This window comes from Pinus tabuliformis, chromosome J (assembly GCF_031772625.1).
Source record: "Pinus tabuliformis cultivar Carrire ecotype Pingquan chromosome J, CPIR1, whole genome shotgun sequence".
NCBI classification, from domain to species: domain Eukaryota; kingdom Viridiplantae; phylum Streptophyta; class Pinopsida; order Pinales; family Pinaceae; genus Pinus; species Pinus tabuliformis.
The window spans coordinates 37180860-37198323 of record NC_142295.1 but is presented as its reverse complement, the minus strand read 5'-3'; the positions used below and the strand labels follow the sequence as shown (position 1 = coordinate 37198323).

General features: G+C 38.6%; 1 protein-coding gene across 1 annotated transcript; it reads left to right on the top strand.

The window, feature by feature from the left end:
• The first annotated feature begins 5648 nt into the window (after window positions 1–5648).
• Window positions 5649–6456, top strand: LOC149225321 (uncharacterized). The gene has a single exon (XM_089375067.1). The coding sequence runs from the start codon at window positions 5687–5689 to the stop codon at window positions 6227–6229; it is 543 nt and encodes a 180-aa protein (XP_089231193.1). The 5' UTR covers window positions 5649–5686; the 3' UTR covers window positions 6230–6456.
• The last annotated feature ends 11008 nt before the right edge of the window (window positions 6457–17464 follow it).

Here is a 17464-nt window from a genome sequence, read left to right as displayed (position 1 = left end):
GGCATAGAACTCTCTCCATCCATTCTAGTATTCCTCTCTTCATAGAGGACTCTAACCATGTCAGTTAAGCTATAGAAAGCTTTTTGGAATGCTTCCTCTTTTGAAAGACCTTCAATCTCTCTTGCTCCAGATATGATGGCTTTGGATTCAATCTCAACTTCTAGTACTACTTGTACCTCCTCAATCTCAATTGAAGGTAAAACTTGAGGTGTTTCAAGTGGAGCTGGGATTGGAACTTTGGGTGGAGATTGTGGCCTTGTGGCTCTCCTTCTTCTGGGCATTACCTCAGGAGTTGAAACCAATAGTTTCCCTTCTCTTCTCTGCAACTTTAACCTTGTAAGCATCACAAATTTGCAACCATTAAACCCTACTTGCACAAAACTCAAGCAATCAAGAAAATAACCTTTCCTATGATACCAAATTAATCTGTTGTTGAATGTTAGTTTTTTTGTGCTAATTTCAACTTCAAAATTAAAAACAATTGTTGATCATTTGCTTCATGTGCATAGGTTTCCTTTATGGTGCTTGTGAATGAACAAGTAAATTTATGTCAAGTTTTATGTTAAATTCATGAGCAACATAGCATGAAATTAAAGTGCTGAACAACAACAAACCATCAAAATGAACACAGTGTTTTGATGAAGGAGTTCACCCCTCCTGGACTACATCTCCTTGGTCCAGCTTCCATGGCTTGGGCCTCTGTATTAGCTCAAAATGGAAAAAGTGTTTTTTACAATGCTCTACTGCTCCTAAAACCTGCTTCAATGTGCTCAGAACATCAAAATCATCTAGGAACACCTTTTCCTAATCCCAATTTGGTCGAATTTTGCAAAAGTTATGACCAAAATGGTTTCTCCTAGTAAACCTCCACTAAAATTGGAGGAACTCCAGTTAGTCCCACTAAAACTAGAGGAATCCCCAGATTTGTCGGATCCGCTGAATTCTCCGCCAAATTACACTGCAGTTAATTAACGATAAACATGTGTTAATTATGGACTAATCCAAAGTTAGCGCTAAGACCGCACGATTATGGCTAGCTGTTAGCATTAAATGCGGTAGTGGTCACGATTATGGCTAGCGATTAGCATTAATGCAGTAGTGGTCACATAGAAACCATAACAATATATTTGTAAGAACTATTATTGCGGTAGAACGGTAAAGCGTGGAGTTTATTCAGGCGAGGTAGAGGGTTCGACTCCATTGACTTGCCCATAATTTTACACTGCGTGCCAATGCCTAGCCCAACCTTTGGGGAGGGACACGCAGCGACCTCCGGGCTTGCCACTTGTCCCCTCCTCATTGGTCCACCTCTGACCAATAAAAGCAAGCCACATCACCAACCTGCAGACCAACCACAACATGACACTTGGTGAAACCTGATTGGACAATTGACCAGCCTTTAACCCTGCCCAGTCACCTACCATGTCAGCAGTACAGAGTATTGACTGTGTAGTGACTGTACATTTTTTTCAAAAATTCCTCTATTTGGCAAAGCGGACAGAACACGATATCTTCCTCATACAGGCTCGGTTTTGAGTGAAACAAGTTGCATTGGGATCGTATCGCCGAGAAAGACGTATTCGTTCATGTTTTGAGCAATTCTGAGAACTTTGATTTTTGAGCTAAATACTGAGCACCTGATTAATACATAATAAGATAGAGCAATAATTAAGTAAGCCTTGAAAACTTGATTTTTTTTTCATAATTGTTTAAAATAAATCATAATTATATTATTACAAATATTATACATCTAATGTATGCATAAGTACTCGCAAGGACCATTATATCAACACCCTTTAATAATGGTCATATTACATAAAAATTGTTTATTCCAAAACAAATAAAAAACTTTGAACTAACAAGACATTTGTAATCAATTGGACTAGTTCAAAGTTGTCAATCAATCATTAGAAGTGAGTTGTATCTAGAAAGGCTGATGAAGTACAAATCACATTACCATTAGGTTTTTTTCTAACCATTGATTCACTAATCGAAATGCATATACAATTCCTAAAATATGGAGAAATACATTTATATGAAAATAATACTCACAAGAATAGTACATCTTCTTTTAATAAGAGGATGAGCTTATTACAAGTAAGCGGAGTCTATTTAATACAATTTTCTCATTTGTAATACTCTATAGTACCCTTTTTCAGATGCATTCCTAGAGAAACACCCGTTGCTGAGTTAAATATAGCTAAACTTTATGTGTCTTGAAGTTGATTTTAAGACACAAATACCTCTTTACACTAACACCCTTGGATTAAGGTAATGGTGAGTCATTAATGCATGTAACTAACACCTCTCAACTAATTTAGTGATTATTCATTGATATATTCATGGATAATTAATAACTTACAAATAAAATAGTCTATGTGCAAAATATGATCTATATAAGCATAGAACATATCAAGATAATTTCATTTATTCTTTTTTTTAGGTAATAAATTGCTTTCCATAAAACTGTAATAACTAAGATTATTTTGGTCTTTAATCAACAATGTGTTCTTTCTAGGCCTAAGGATTATGCTCCTAATTCATGAGGGTTCACTCAGTAAACCTATTAAAAAGCACATGCATCCATTAAATATTGAAAAGTAACTCTAATTTCATTATATATTGAAAAATGTGTCACAAAATCCTTTTAGAGAACCTCTGCCCCAATACGTAACTCTAATGGTTTATATTTTCTCATCCCATTTTTAGTAAGCTAAAAAGTGTGTTGGCATCCTCAGATAAGGATACACCATTGTAATAAAATAACATGGGTTCAAGGGTTCCCACTTCCACTCTTCTCTTCAATCTAATACGTGGTCATGCATTTGTTGAAGAAGTGGTTTATGTATATTAATTTTTACTTGTAGACCTCGAAACACAAGCTACTTCAAGTTGTAATTCACCATCCCTTGGATCTCTGATCTCCTGGATATTTTGAGTAAAAATAATTGTTTGTCAATCTATGCACCTATCAATCTTTCCTTTACAGTAAATCTTTTAGGTTCAAAGGCATTATGATTAGGAAAGATGTGAAAGATTGTGATCGAAGTGCTCAATTTGACCTCTTAATATCCTTTAGGTAGAAATGAGTCATTTCTTCATTATACTCTATCATTGCATTATGTCTTTTTTCATATATTAAGATTAATGTGAAGTATAACGCCAATAATAATATTTTCATTTGAGGGAAGATACTCATTATGCCAAATAAGATACCTAATTGGTTAGTTGAGCTTAATAAAATTGGGGTAAGCATAATCCTCTTTCGGTGATATATGTCGTGCAAGGTCATATATATTGTGTGGTGATATTGGTTTCCTTGTCATTGCAAAAGCTTAGAAACCCTCATTCTCTCAAAAAAACCTTATCTAGGTGGATATTGATGGCCACCCACCTACTCCACTCGCTCAAAGCATAATTCTCCATCTTGGTAGTTTTTCTATACAGTGTTTCGGGTCCTAAACTTCTAGGGTTATTTTGAGGCCATAAATGATGTTTTTTCTTACATGGCAGGGACCTAGCCTATAGCCATTGGCAACCTGGATCAATTCGAAATGTTTAATTCTCGATTAGACCTTTCTAACGAGTTACCAAGCACGCCAAATGGATATTGCATGCAAAAGTTATAACCCTGGAAAGTTGTTGTACCAACTAACCCTAGTGGGGCCCATAATTCTTTTGGTGTTTCATCTCTTAGGGTTAGGTTTTTAGATGTTTAAGGTTTCCTCATTACTTCTGATGCTAGAAAGGGCCTTTTGACCTTATTGTAACTCACTCTCGCGAAGGCGCATAATCATCACATCTCTTCTTAGAGATAAGCTACCACCATAAAAACTAGTCTATTTTCATTATGCATTTACACAATTTTAACATTTTCCATTTATTAATGGAAGTCAAGTTTCATTGTAACTTTGTGTTTTGATTGTAAAAATGTATTTCATTTCGTTCCTTCATAAATATAGATGAAAACCACCCAATAAAAACAAGCCCCAAATAGTAAAAAAACAAAGTTTATAAGAAAAACCCTTAAATTGGCAAACACCTTCATCCTTAAACATAGGACCAAGCTATGAGATTTTATAAATGCATAAAATTAACTTGCAACAAAATAAAATACTATACAAATTTAGAAACAACTAATACATCCATAAATATGTGATATAAAAATTTGAACAATCTTAACTAGTAACAAAGATGTGACCTCATCCTAAATTTCTACATTTTAAGGATGTGATATAAAGATTTGAGCAATCTCAACAACCAGCAAAAGTGTAACCTCATTGTAGATTTCTACTTTTTTAAGAGATTTTTTCTCTTATTGATTTCTTACTCAACAAAACATCACAAATAAAATAATATACAAAATTAGAAACAACTAATACATCCATAAATATGTGATATAAAAATTTTGAACAATCACAACTAGTAACAAAGATGTGACCTCATCCTAAATTTCTACATTTTAAGGATGTGATATAAAGATTTGAACAATCTCAACAACCAGCAAAAGTGTAACCTCATTGTAGATTTCTACTTTTTAAGAGAATTTTTCTCTTATTGATTTCTTACTCAACAAAACATCACCCATACCATGTTCACTCTTTACACATCCCCTACCAAAAAATATCCTATAAATCCTTTTAATTAAAAATACCTATTGATGATTATTTATAATTTTAAAACTTTCTTTTAAAAATAAACATAATAAAATTTTAAAAATAAAACTCTATTTCCTAATTATTCTTCAATATTCCATTCACCGATTTAAATTTTATAATAACAAAATTTAATAAATACAAATCAACCCTTTACATAATATTTAAAAGATATTTATATACATATATAAATAATATTAATCATTTACAAAATAATAAATTATTATATATTTTTTTGAAATATTAAAAAATTATATTTTAATTGATTGGTCATTAACACTACGTTTTTTTCATAATTAGATAATAATAATAAAAAAATAAATGAAGCCTAATAATAACAATCATGTGCATATCAACTTTTGTCCGAAGCAAATCATCATGCCTTATAAGGAACGTGTCATTGTGCTGGTCCATCGACAAATGCATTTCAATGTCATTACACTATATGTGATTTTTATGTTTATCTTTTCAAAAGGAGAATAATTAAATATACTTCAAATTATTATTAAAATTATTCTTTTTCATTTATATTTACAATTTTTAATCTTTCTCTATTAATTTCAAATCTTACTCATAATAACTCCAAAAACCTATCAACCAATCATTTTAGTAAACAGAGAATTAAAACATATATAAATCTTTCTCTAGTAAATCCAAATTACTTCATAATAAATCCAAAATCGTATCAACCTATCATTTTAACAAACACAATGAATTTTAACATCAAAGACCATACACTAAAGTAATCTTAAAAATACATCCGGCTTATCGTGGGGCCACATGATGACGAAGAATGACTCGTAGTGGCACAGATAGCCGTAAAAGATGCATGACCAATCAAAAAGAGGAAAATATATTATTAATCAACACCGCTATTTCAGGTAAAGTTTCCACAGCTGGATGGATAAATTATTGAAGCACCACCCACTATGAAGTTTCCACCGTCAATTGCTTTTATTAGGCATGAAAGTGCCATAGAAAAACTGATAAATACCCATCAGAATTAAACAAGAAGTTCTCAGATCGCTAGGATGGCAATTTATAGCACAAAACAAGAACGAGAACTCTGTACAGAAATGAGCGTCTTGGATCGAATCCGGAGCCATTTACTCCAAGATTTCGAAGGTAAAGACGAAGAATCAACCCTGGAAGTAGAGAGCTTCATCCAAAGTGCACTGGCATGCGAATCCGTCGACGGCAACAGACCAGAAATCGAAACGGAGATGGAAATGCCGACAACAGCCGTTGAGCCCTCCCGTCCCTTGCTCTCCGTTTCCATTCCCCGACTTGAATCTTTGGGTTGGGAAAAATTCTCAGTCGACGGGGGATGCAGAAATTCCCTCGGCGTTACACCTCCGTTTGTGAGCCCTTGTTTATCCGCCACCTGGGCAAAGCTGCCGTTAAACAAAAACGATTCGGAGGACATGGTCTTGTACGAGATTCTCAAAGAGACCGCCAACGAGGGATGGATGCCTGTAACGTACCAGGAGGAGACGGCGACGGAAACGAAAAGGGAAGCCGATGTTTTTCCCATCAAGAAAGAGGCAGATGTCTGTCATGAAACGCGAACATAGCAGTTAGTGGCGAAGAAGAAGAAGAACGTTGGTAGGAATTACGGGGGCGTGCGGCAACGGTTGTGGGGGAAGTTCGCAGCGGAGATAAGGGACTCTGCACGGCAAGCGGCTAGAGTTTGGCTTGGCACCTTCAATACTGCAGAGGAGGCGGCTCTCGCTTATGACCGTGCCGCTTACAAGATGCGGGGTTCTAAGGCCTTGCTTAATTTCCCGCTCGAAGTTGCTTGATTTCCTGTTCTATGTTGATTCAGAACGTTAGAAATTGTAATTACTTTAAGTTGTTTCATAATGTTAGAAATTGTAATTACTTTGAGTTGGTTAAATATAGAGAGTCGTTTTGCTCCTAGCTTCCGGCGCAATCTTGATCTGATGGTACCTTGAGAACCCATCCGTGAATGAGTATGCTTCCTGACTGCCAACATTCTCCAGTACTTCATCTGTGAATGGTGTCGGGAATGGATCGTGTACACAGGCGTCGTTCAGCTTCCTGAGGTCCATGCATATTCTTATTTCGCCCTTTTGTTTTTTCTCCTGTACTACCATAGGACTCACCCAGTCAGATTCTTCCACTGGTTCAATAATTCCGACTGTGAGAATTTTGTCTAATTCATCATGGACCTTTTCTTTATACTTCGAATTCAAGCGGTAAGGTCACTGCTTAACTGGATTCGCATCGGGTTTCAGAGTGATCTTCATCATCCCTAAGTCGCCAACGATCCCTTTTAAGTCCGTAATTTTGGTCGGGAACAATTCTTGGTATTCGCGGAGTAACTTAGTGACCTTATCCACCGTGGCATCGTCCCAATAGTCCCCAAGCGTTGCGTACTTCGGCTCCGCCTACGTTCCAATGTTTACCTACTTAGTCTTTAGCGGCGTGGTGATATCAGGGTCTTCGAGTGATGGTCCTTGAATCTCGCGACAACCTTCCATTTCTGAAATGTTAATATTTCGTGGGTCCTCATCATCCTCCTCAACATTTACATTGTAACACTCTAGCGCACAGCTCAACTGTGTCGCCCATTCTGGCTGAAGTACTTCCATTGGCTCCTGGGGTATTTTGAAGATAGTTGTTTTTACTGCTTGTAGTGCATCGTCAACAATATCTGACCAACAATCTTCAAACGTGAAAGTTAACAAAAATCCCTTGCGCAAGACATCCCATTCGCTCGTACCATGGCGGAGCTTTGTCTCAGTATACCAATTCATGGGTATGACATCCAGGGTATGATAGAATAAATGTACCCATTTAGGCTGTGGCTCTTCCCCATAGACCTTGGTCCATTTTGCAAGGTGTGTGCGTGGATCATCTCGTCCATCATATTTTTCTACTAGCTGTATCTATGGTTTCCCAAATCGTAGGCGCATCATTCTTCTGCATCCGCGCCAGTCCTCAAAACTTCCTTGATGTGTACCCCACCATCGTGCGAGCGTTGCGCGCAGTGCCCACTTCAGAGCATTGAACCGCTGTTGTTCTGGTACTGCGCTTTCGAATTTGTTCAGGAATTCATCCACCACTGTCAATCCATCATATGTAGGCAGATCCTTTGCCTCCATTGTCACACAGCGCAGTGATCTAACCATCATGTTGCAATTAAGCGTTGTTACTTCGTGTAGCCAATTCTGCCATCGCTCTATCTCTTCGTCTGAATCCAAAGTGCAGGAGCTTTCACACTCCCACGAAATCCTTCCATCTGCGGTCAGATTCACCCAATCCTCTTCTCGTGCGGTTATCTTGTAAATACAATCGAGATCGTCATCATTATCATCGTCGCGCACTGGTTCAGTGTATCGCGCTCCTTCGGTTGGATCTAGCGGTACTACTACGTGTAGTGACTTTTTTTCAAAGATCATTTTGCGCTTCTTCAGATTTATGACTCCATTCATATCGGTGGCCCAGTCTATTCCTAGTAGCGCGGGATAGGGATTACTGTCATTGACAATCTCTATCACTTCAAAATCTACCTACGTGCTCACACCTTCAATATCTATTGTCACCCCTTGCAATCTTCCCATGGGCAAGATCTTCTATTGGTTCACCATTTGTAACTGAATAGGAGACCACTGTAGCGTGGGTCTGCCCATGCGTTCCCATGTTTGTTTTGGCAGTACATTCGCGTCCAATCCAAGATCCAGGATTACCTGATCCATTTCATACTCACCAATTTGCGCAGTCAACCTCATTTCCCTTCCTGTGTGCAATGCATGCTTTCCAAGTTTCCGGACCACGTGTGGTTCTCCTGACCTCGCGCACCTAGCGATAAGTTTCTGTAGCCCTTTTACTGCCTTGCTGTCGCGTAGCAGTTTCATGCATGTCTCCAAAAAGGTAGTGAGCATTGAAGGATCCATCCCTGGTTCTAGTTGATCCTTACTACCTGAAGTGGAGGCCTCTGTGAAGCTCTTCTTAGCTTCCATGAATGTCTCCTTCGCGCGTTCTAAATCAAATTCAGGTTCCTTTGTAGGAGCCTTGCGAACCCACGCACTTTCTTCTGACTGCTTACCTTTATCATCGCCAGTGGTCATACCGCTCCTGAGCATCATGTTTACATTCAGGTCTTCTTCACGTGGCTTAGACCTCATCATCTGCAAATTCTGAGTCGGAGGGGGCTGAAGTACCCCTTTTTCGCACAGTCTTGCTATCAATGTAGGGTAGTCTTTTGCCTCATGATCAAACTAAGTACAGTAAAAACATGATGTCCTTGTCGGGTTTGTACAATAGCGGGCATAGTGCCCTGGCCCTCCGCAATTGTAACAAATTAGTTGTCCACGAACCCTTCTTGGTCCCATTCCACCTCGACTTGACCGCGCCCCTGAAATCCAGCGCGTGCCATTCCTGCATTTGGGTCGAGGGTCTGTGTTTCGGTCTACACCTTGTAGGCAGGAGTCTGATCTATCATTAGTTCGTAGCTTCTGCGGTGCATTCATCATGGCCTATCGACCTGCAGAAATTACAAAACAATTGCTGGGAAGTCTGCGTATACTTCTGCAATATATGACAATTATCCGTAGTGTGTTTTCCTCCTATCTCACAAATCGCACACCATAATGCAGGTGTCGCGCTCCGTCCTGCTTGTGCCTTTTGTCTTAATGGCATCGACCCTCCTCCTGCCAAGTAGTTTGCGAAGACTGGACAATGGTCCTTGTCATGCCCCTGGCCTTTGCATTTTATGCACCATACCTCCTCGCGCACCTCTGGGTGAGTTGTCCTATCCTATTTTAAACTTTGCATTTCCAGACATAAATTTTGCAGTTGCGCGTGGATTTGTTGGACTCCCAAGCTAGGATCTTGTATTGGGGTCTCATGCAGCCTCATTGCTATTTCCAAGGCTTCGGCCTGAGTAGATAGCTTCTGCTATGACAACGCGGTCCTTAGATGCGGCGTTAGTGATGCCACAAACCATGCGCGGTGTTGTCCATCTGTCAAAGTCATGTTGGCTTCGCGAATCATACTTTTTAGTCTCTGATCCAACTCCCAGGGGGTCTCACCTGGAAGCATCGCGATTTCCTTAAACCCGATAATCGACTGTGTTTCTGATTTTGGCCTGCTAAATTCCTTATTCAGCGTGGTCTGGATATCTGCGATCCCTGCATTTGGATGGTCATTAGAATGCTTAATGTACCATGTCAACGCGCGATCCTGCAACGCACTAACCAGCGTTGCCTTCTTGATATTATCATCCGTGACTCCTTGCGCTTCCCATACAGCTTTTACCACGAACCAAAATTGGTCTGGATCCTTGTTTCCTACTCCCCTGAATACCAGCAACTTTATTGCGCTCGCCATATTAAACTGTGGTGGTGGCGGAGGTGGTGTGGGCGAAGTTGGAGGTGAAGATGGTGAAACCAGTGGTGGTGTAGGTGGGGGTGGTATGCGCGAAATTCGTTGTCTTATCAGACTGATCGCGCTCCTCGGCGAAACTCTCGCGAGCTCCTCCTCGCTCTCCCGCAGAGGTGAAATCAAGGGACTAGTCTGTAATTCTTCGTTACTTCTGTTTCTATAGGTCCTCCCACTTCGCGTTGCCCCAAACATCAATTTATTCGCATAACCCTTTTTTCACATAGTAGCATTTTAATCCAAGTGTTCAAAGATTTAATGTACTTACCTCGCAGTCCTTTGAGGAAGCGTCATTCCGCCTCGCTGTAACTGACTATCGTGTCTACCGCGAACTCGGTGATAAATCCTCCTATAATTTGATCGAGCCAGTGGTCCACAGCGCGTGCGAGCTTCTCTTCCGACGCTTCTAGTCTGCGCACCAATTCAGGAGTCCACACAATTGGTTTGTCGAGCCTACACCTTCCCTGATTGTCTGCTAGCTTCGTGATCCACTCATACAACTCAGAGGGGAAGGATGCAAAGAAAATTTTGTGGATTTCTATATATAAGTAGTGCTCTAACCACTGTTCCTTTGATACTCACGGATTCTAATTTTCCTACGCCGCGAACTCGTGAATTTTTCTGTCTAGCCACCCTTCAATTTCCTTCTTGGTCGAATTCCAGTGACACGACATCAGACATCCCTTATGCAGATCCCGATCCCGGCAACGGAACCATTTGTTGGCTTGTAGGGGCCTGACCCAGGTTCAGAGGTGATTTAGCCAAACAAATCCCGGTACTACTAGTCCTTTCAGCAACATTCCATGGAGCGCGAGTTGAGGTCTCACCCAAAGTAGTATGGGAGGGTGCTAGAACTAGGTTTCCACACCCTGGGGATGTCTGATGAGCTCCGGTGGTCCACGGTTTGACCCTGCGCGCACGTCGCTACGCGCATCTATTAGTCCCTCGCAACCTCTGATGCTGCCTTTGCGCAGCCCTACTCGGGGCGCGATCCATATTATTACCCAAGTTCCTTACTATTAACCTGTTATTATCCAGTTACTTAACTTATCTGTGTAAGTCTAGTGATAATTAACAATATATCCAGCATTCATATAAGTGCGCACGATAAACAAAATAGTATAAATGCATAGAACGTAATACAAAAGCAAATACATAGAAATTAGAATCAAATTATCTTTATTATTCTTCGTTCAAGGTTACAGACCCGACACTGCCCTGCGCACTCAGCTGCAAGGGTCCACACACTCAGTTGCGGACTCTACTAGGCCTCTGCACACTCAGCTACAGAGCCTCTTCCTACGACTACAACCCAATACACTTAGACTCTTACTCTATACTCGAACCATTCGTGCTCATCTATCTCCTTCTTTGCTCTCTTTACAACTTAGGGCCTCGCTCTATTTATACAATCCCATGGTCCGTGTACCATGGGTAGGCCGACATGTCATTACATTACATTACAAAACTTAGGGTGGACAACCCTATGACCTAAACTATACTTCACGCTCCGCGCCCGCAATTCGCGGAGTCTTACAATACATTTGACCAAACCCTGGGCTTTGAGCCCCAAAACATGCTGTGGGGGGATCTGATGCCCAACATGAGGAGTTTAGCAGTTGAAGTCGAGATCGTTGGTGATTTGTGTAAAGGAATTGATGGAGACCAGAGATGAAGGATGTTCGTGCTTGTGGTGAGGAGTGTGTCTATGATACTTCGTAAGTCTAGAGACTTGCTGAAGGTAATGGAATGGGAGGACTACTGATTCGTTGTTGATTACCTGGTCATCTGGGAATCCCGAATCTCTCAAGGACCACATGATATTGACACAATTTTCTGTTGACTTCAATTTACATTTTCTCAAGAACTAAGGCATGTCTGGAATAATCTCGGATTGTGGATCATGGAAGTCATAGTGTGGATCTCCCAATGACATTTTCAGATCAGAAGGAGTTGTTCGGATCGGAGGAGGCATGCTAGGAAGAAGAGAGAGTTTTTTGTGCCAGAGTGAAATGTCGTAGTCATATTGGATGGAGACATGTTTCTGCAATTGAGAATGTGAAGAAAGCTTGAAACTTGAAGATGCTCGAGCTGCACATAATCTAAATTGGAAGCTGGAAATGGCTGGTTAAATCATAAAGGTGTCAGCAGTGTGTGATCAAGTTGAAATTCAGGAGTTTGGGGCTAATGCTGATGATTTTAGTGATGATTTTAATAATAAGTATGTCGTGTCATGGTATTTCTGGTTGTTACCGAAGTGACATTGGTCTGACCAATTATTGTCACGATTTTGAGTGTGTGTTGGAATTGGTCATTCCAACAATACACAAATTTGCAGGATATGACAAAGACATCATACTAAATATGGCATTAGAAGAGCGGCACCAAAGATTAAAGGATGATGGACAACTAAGTTAAAGTTTGTGTGAGTTTGTGGAATAGACTCATGATGTTAGTGTATCACATACATGTATTAGTAAGCAAGTCTAGGGTGTTTTTTAGTGGTCTTTATAATGTATGTACCTGGTAACTCCAAAAGTTGGAGTATGTAATGTAAGCTTGATGAGGCATATGTACCCCCATAAAGTTTGTGGTAATATTAAAACCACTTTGTATTTGCATTGTTAGTTTGTAACCACATGCGAGAGTGAAGTGGACAGGGATTCTTGTAGGCATGGTTTAGGGTCAGCCGAGAAAACCCTTGGCATGGTTGAGGGTGAGCCGAGAAAACCTTGGGCTTGGTTGAGTAAGGTCTCTCGTGATGCCTTGTGGCATATTTGTGGCCCATAATGGCTGGAGTGCCTTAGTGGCATATTTGAGGCCCTTGGTGGCTGAGTTGAGCCTTTGTGGCTCTGTTAGAGCCTTCATGGTTGATTTGAGCCTTCATGGTTGTTTTGAGCCTTCATGGCTAAGTTGAGCCTTCGTCGCTGAGTTGAGCCTTGGTGGCAATGCGGAGCCTTGGTGGCTGGATTGAGAGCCTTGGTTGCTGACATCTCTTGGTGGCATGTTTGAGGGTAATCTGATAAAACCCAGAGCATGGTTATGGGTAATTCGATAAAACCCATGATGATGATGTTGGAGGGGGATTTATAGGTACAGGTACATGTGTGCAGTTATAATGGCTGACAAAACCATGTATGTGAAGGACATCCTACTAAACTGGCGGTTGCAGCGGTTGGGCACCCATGCATTCCGGTGGATGGTTGTTCCTTTATATGGACGTCAACATATTCTCTTGTTATGTTTGACCACAACTAGACTTTGCAGATTGATATCGAGACAAGTAGTCATTAAGGGGGTGTGTTGGAAAATGTAATTCCTACTTGTCTCAGTTGTGATTCTTGCTATGTAAAGGAGTCTGTTCCTATTAGTTAGGAGTTGTTTCCTAGATTGGTGTGTGGTTGAGATATTCTCTCAACCAAGTGATTGTGTGTCCAAGATAGTTTCCCTATCTTTAGACAACACTTCTTGTATATATGTAATATCATAATTGATCAATGAATATAGATTTCCTTATGGAAATTTAACACCAACTAGCATATATTATTAATGGCTTTTACAAATAAAGATTAATTAGAATCATTTGTCAATAATATTGATAATGTTATTCCCAACTAGCATATATTATTAATGGATTTTACATAGAACGATAAGAGAGAGGTGACACCTTATGAGGGCCACTCAACTCAATAATATTTATATGAAACTCGTGATAACATATCTCTTCATTAGCCCATCTTGATCGGAAGAATTCCTTTAACTTCAACTCTATTGTCAACATAAGTGTGGGCGAGGTACATAAATGTATCTCGACAATGGTTTGTGGAGATCTCATTGACCTAAACTATAATGATATCCTTATAAACATGGTGCGTGGATCACCAGTGCCATGTGATGGTCCAAAATTAAGAAATGAAGAGTGAAAGCATAAAATAAAGCAATTATATCTAATTAAATGAAGATTATTGTATTGACATCTCTTCATCAATAACAATGATAAAATATACACCAATAATATTTTGTGTGAAGCCATTTTAACAAGAACAAAAAAAAATCCCCTAAATGTTGGTTAAGTGGAAAATATGTTGATGCAAATATTTATATAAATATGTTTGTTCTTTATATGCTAAATCGATTATGTAAATAAAATGTTTATAATAACAAGTAAAAATGAATTTTGCTTAAGTTTAATTAGATTTCTTTAATTATGATATATAGTTAATATACTTTTTTATAAATTTATTTGTTTTGGTTGATTAATAACTTATTAAAAAGATAAATTTTATTTAAAATTATTGTTTTCTAGTTCGCAAAAGATAATATAGTTTTAGGATGCTACATCAAAAGAAGTTACATTTTACAATATAGTATGCATAAGATATGTAGGGTAAAAAATTAAAAAATTATTAATTATTAATTAAAATTTGTATTTGTGTCAGTTTGACATGTTAGCTTGATCAATAAGTGATTTATCACTAAAGAACAACATGTTTAAGAAGGTAAGAGGATCCAATTTTATTGAGTTTCTAGGTCATTACTCACACTTGTGATTGGTGGTTAATCCTACTCACATAGCTCCTTACTTACATAGTAAAAGTAGTCATGATTCCTCTTGGGCATGAGGTTAAATTACAATTAGGTTTAGTATATAGGCTTCATGTATGGGATTAAAGGATAGATTCTTCTATATACACATTATCCTTCTCTAAAGGCCTCAAGAATCACCATGATGTGACACTAGGTATTTGATAGCTACTATTGATAGGCTGAATCTATCATTTATCTTGGAGTAATGACCTTAAACTCTTTGATTAGATAAAATCTTATCTTCCTTTGATGAAAGTAAATAGATTAGCAACTTAAGACCTAGAGGCATCTCATAGGAGTGGAAGTTTGTCCCCTTACAAAAGCACATGCAAAACACCATGTTATAACAAGTTTCTAAATTTTGCATACACAAAATAATGCAATTGCATGTCAAGATCTTGAAATTATATCAACAAAGGCTAGGTTGATAACTTGAATAATGTAGGTTTCTTCATACTTTGGAAAAAAATATAAATAATAGTAAAAGTAGGAAATATATAACATATGGTTTTAGAAGTAAGAAGACGTACTTTTCAATGGGATGGGATATCATATTTGAAATTTTATTTTAAAAATATATATACAAAAAAACAACCTTGAACATTTCAATAAACCCACAAATATAGATATGAATGTAGTAGAATAATGTAACAATAATGAAATTCCAATCTTCAATATCTTGGCGATATGACCTATTCATGTTTTTCATAAACAACATATTTTTGAACAAAAATATAGATCTACAATTTGTTTCTAGAGATTCGTCTAGAAATGCTTCTTAAAATACTTTGAGTGCCATGTCCCTAATTTTTATATATTCTTTCTTTTTCATTTTTCTTAAAACACGACGAAAGTAAAATTGACTTGCTTTAATACAAACTTAAAGTGTTTCAATATTTAGAATGGAACTATACCAACAACAAACAATAATGAAAAGAAAGAAACAACAATAGAAGAGAACAATTTAGATGAGGGTGTTAGTTTTGTATTTAAATGTAAATAAGAATACAAATAAGAATGACAGAGAAGAGATTGGTATGCTATTTAGTGATGTTATAGTGTCTCTATACATGATCTGTTGTTGAATGTTAGTTTTGATGTGCTAATTTCAACTTTAGAATTAAAAACAACTGCTTATCATTTGCTTCATGTGCATAGGTTTCCTTTATGGTGTTTGTGAATGAACAGGTAAATTTATGTCAAGTTTTATGTTAAATTCATGAGAAAAATAGCATGAAAGTAAAGGGATGAACAACAACAAAAAAACGTACAACAAGCCATCAAAATGAACACTTAACATAGTGTTTTGATGAAGGAGTTAACGCCTCCTGGGCTACATCTCCTTTGTCCAGCTTCCATGGCTTGGGCCTATGTATTAGCTTAAAATGGAAAAAGTGTCATTTACAATGCTCTACTACTCCTGAAACCTACTTCAATGTGCTAAGAACATCAAAACCATCTAGGAACACCTTTTCCTAATCCCAATTTGGTTGAATTTTTAAAGAATTATGACCAAAACAATTTCTCTTAGTAAAACTCCACTAAATTTGGAGGAACTCCAATTAGTCCCGCTAAAACTGGAGGAATCCCAGATTTGTTGGATCCGCTAACTTCTCCGCCAAATTAAATTGTAGTTAATTAACAATAAACATGTGTTAATTATGGACTAATCCATAGTAGCACTAATACCGCGCGGTTATGGTTAGTTGTTAGCATTAAATGTGTTAGTGGTCACATAGGAGTGGAAATGCCGCGGTTATGGTTTGCGTTATGGGTTAGCTGGCCATTGGATGGTTAAGGTGTAGTCACATGCAGAGAGTTTTATGTTACCAGTTTAAACTAACGGTCAAGATTTGTGGAGGCCGCCGGTTCCGAGTGGTGTGATCACATGGGAGGGGTTTGCCCATGGGACTGGCTCCCTCCTACCCCCAACCGCTAACAGTTAATACAATGAATAGAAACTGTAACCATAGATTTGTAAGAACTACTATTGCGGTAGAACAGTAAAGTGTGGAGTTTATTCGGGCGAGGTTTCGACTTCGACTCCGCCGACCTGCCCATAATTTTACACTGTGTGCTAATTCCCAGCCTGACCTTTGGGTAGGGACACGTGGCGACCTCCAGGCTTGCCACTTGTCCCCTCATTGGTCCACCTCTGACCAATAAAAACAAGCCACATCACCAACCTGCAGACCAACCACAACATGACACTTGGTGAAACCTGATTGGACAGTTGACCACCCTTTGACCATGCCCAGTCACCTGCCAAGTCAGCAATACAGACTGTGCAATGACTATACATTTTTTTTTAAATTCCTCAGTTTGGCAAAGTGGACAGAATGCGATATCTTCCTTACACGAACTCGGTTTGGAGTGAAACGAGCTGTGTTGGGATCATATCGCTGAGATGGACACGGTCGTTTAGGTTTTGAGCAATTCTGAGAATTTTGATTTTTGAGCTAAATACTGAGCACCTAATCATTCCTCCCAACTGGAAGCCTTTTGGACCCCAAAAGATACTATCAATTATTTAGTAGGTGAGGGTATAGCTCCCTCACCTTCTCAATTTGCAACCATTTGGCTTTAGAAGGTTTTTGTCCTTTAAGTCCCACTCGAAGGTATTCGCCATTCCCTCTCTTCGAAGTTCTGGTTCTTCTGTCAAGTATGAGATCTTGCTAAAGTTTATCAAGATATTATGGCAAGAAATCATCTATTGATGGCATCTGAACATGCTCTCCTTGATCATCAATCAAAGGAGGCTCAAACAATCTCAAATTCTCAACATTAACAACAGAGTATATTTTCATATAAGGAGG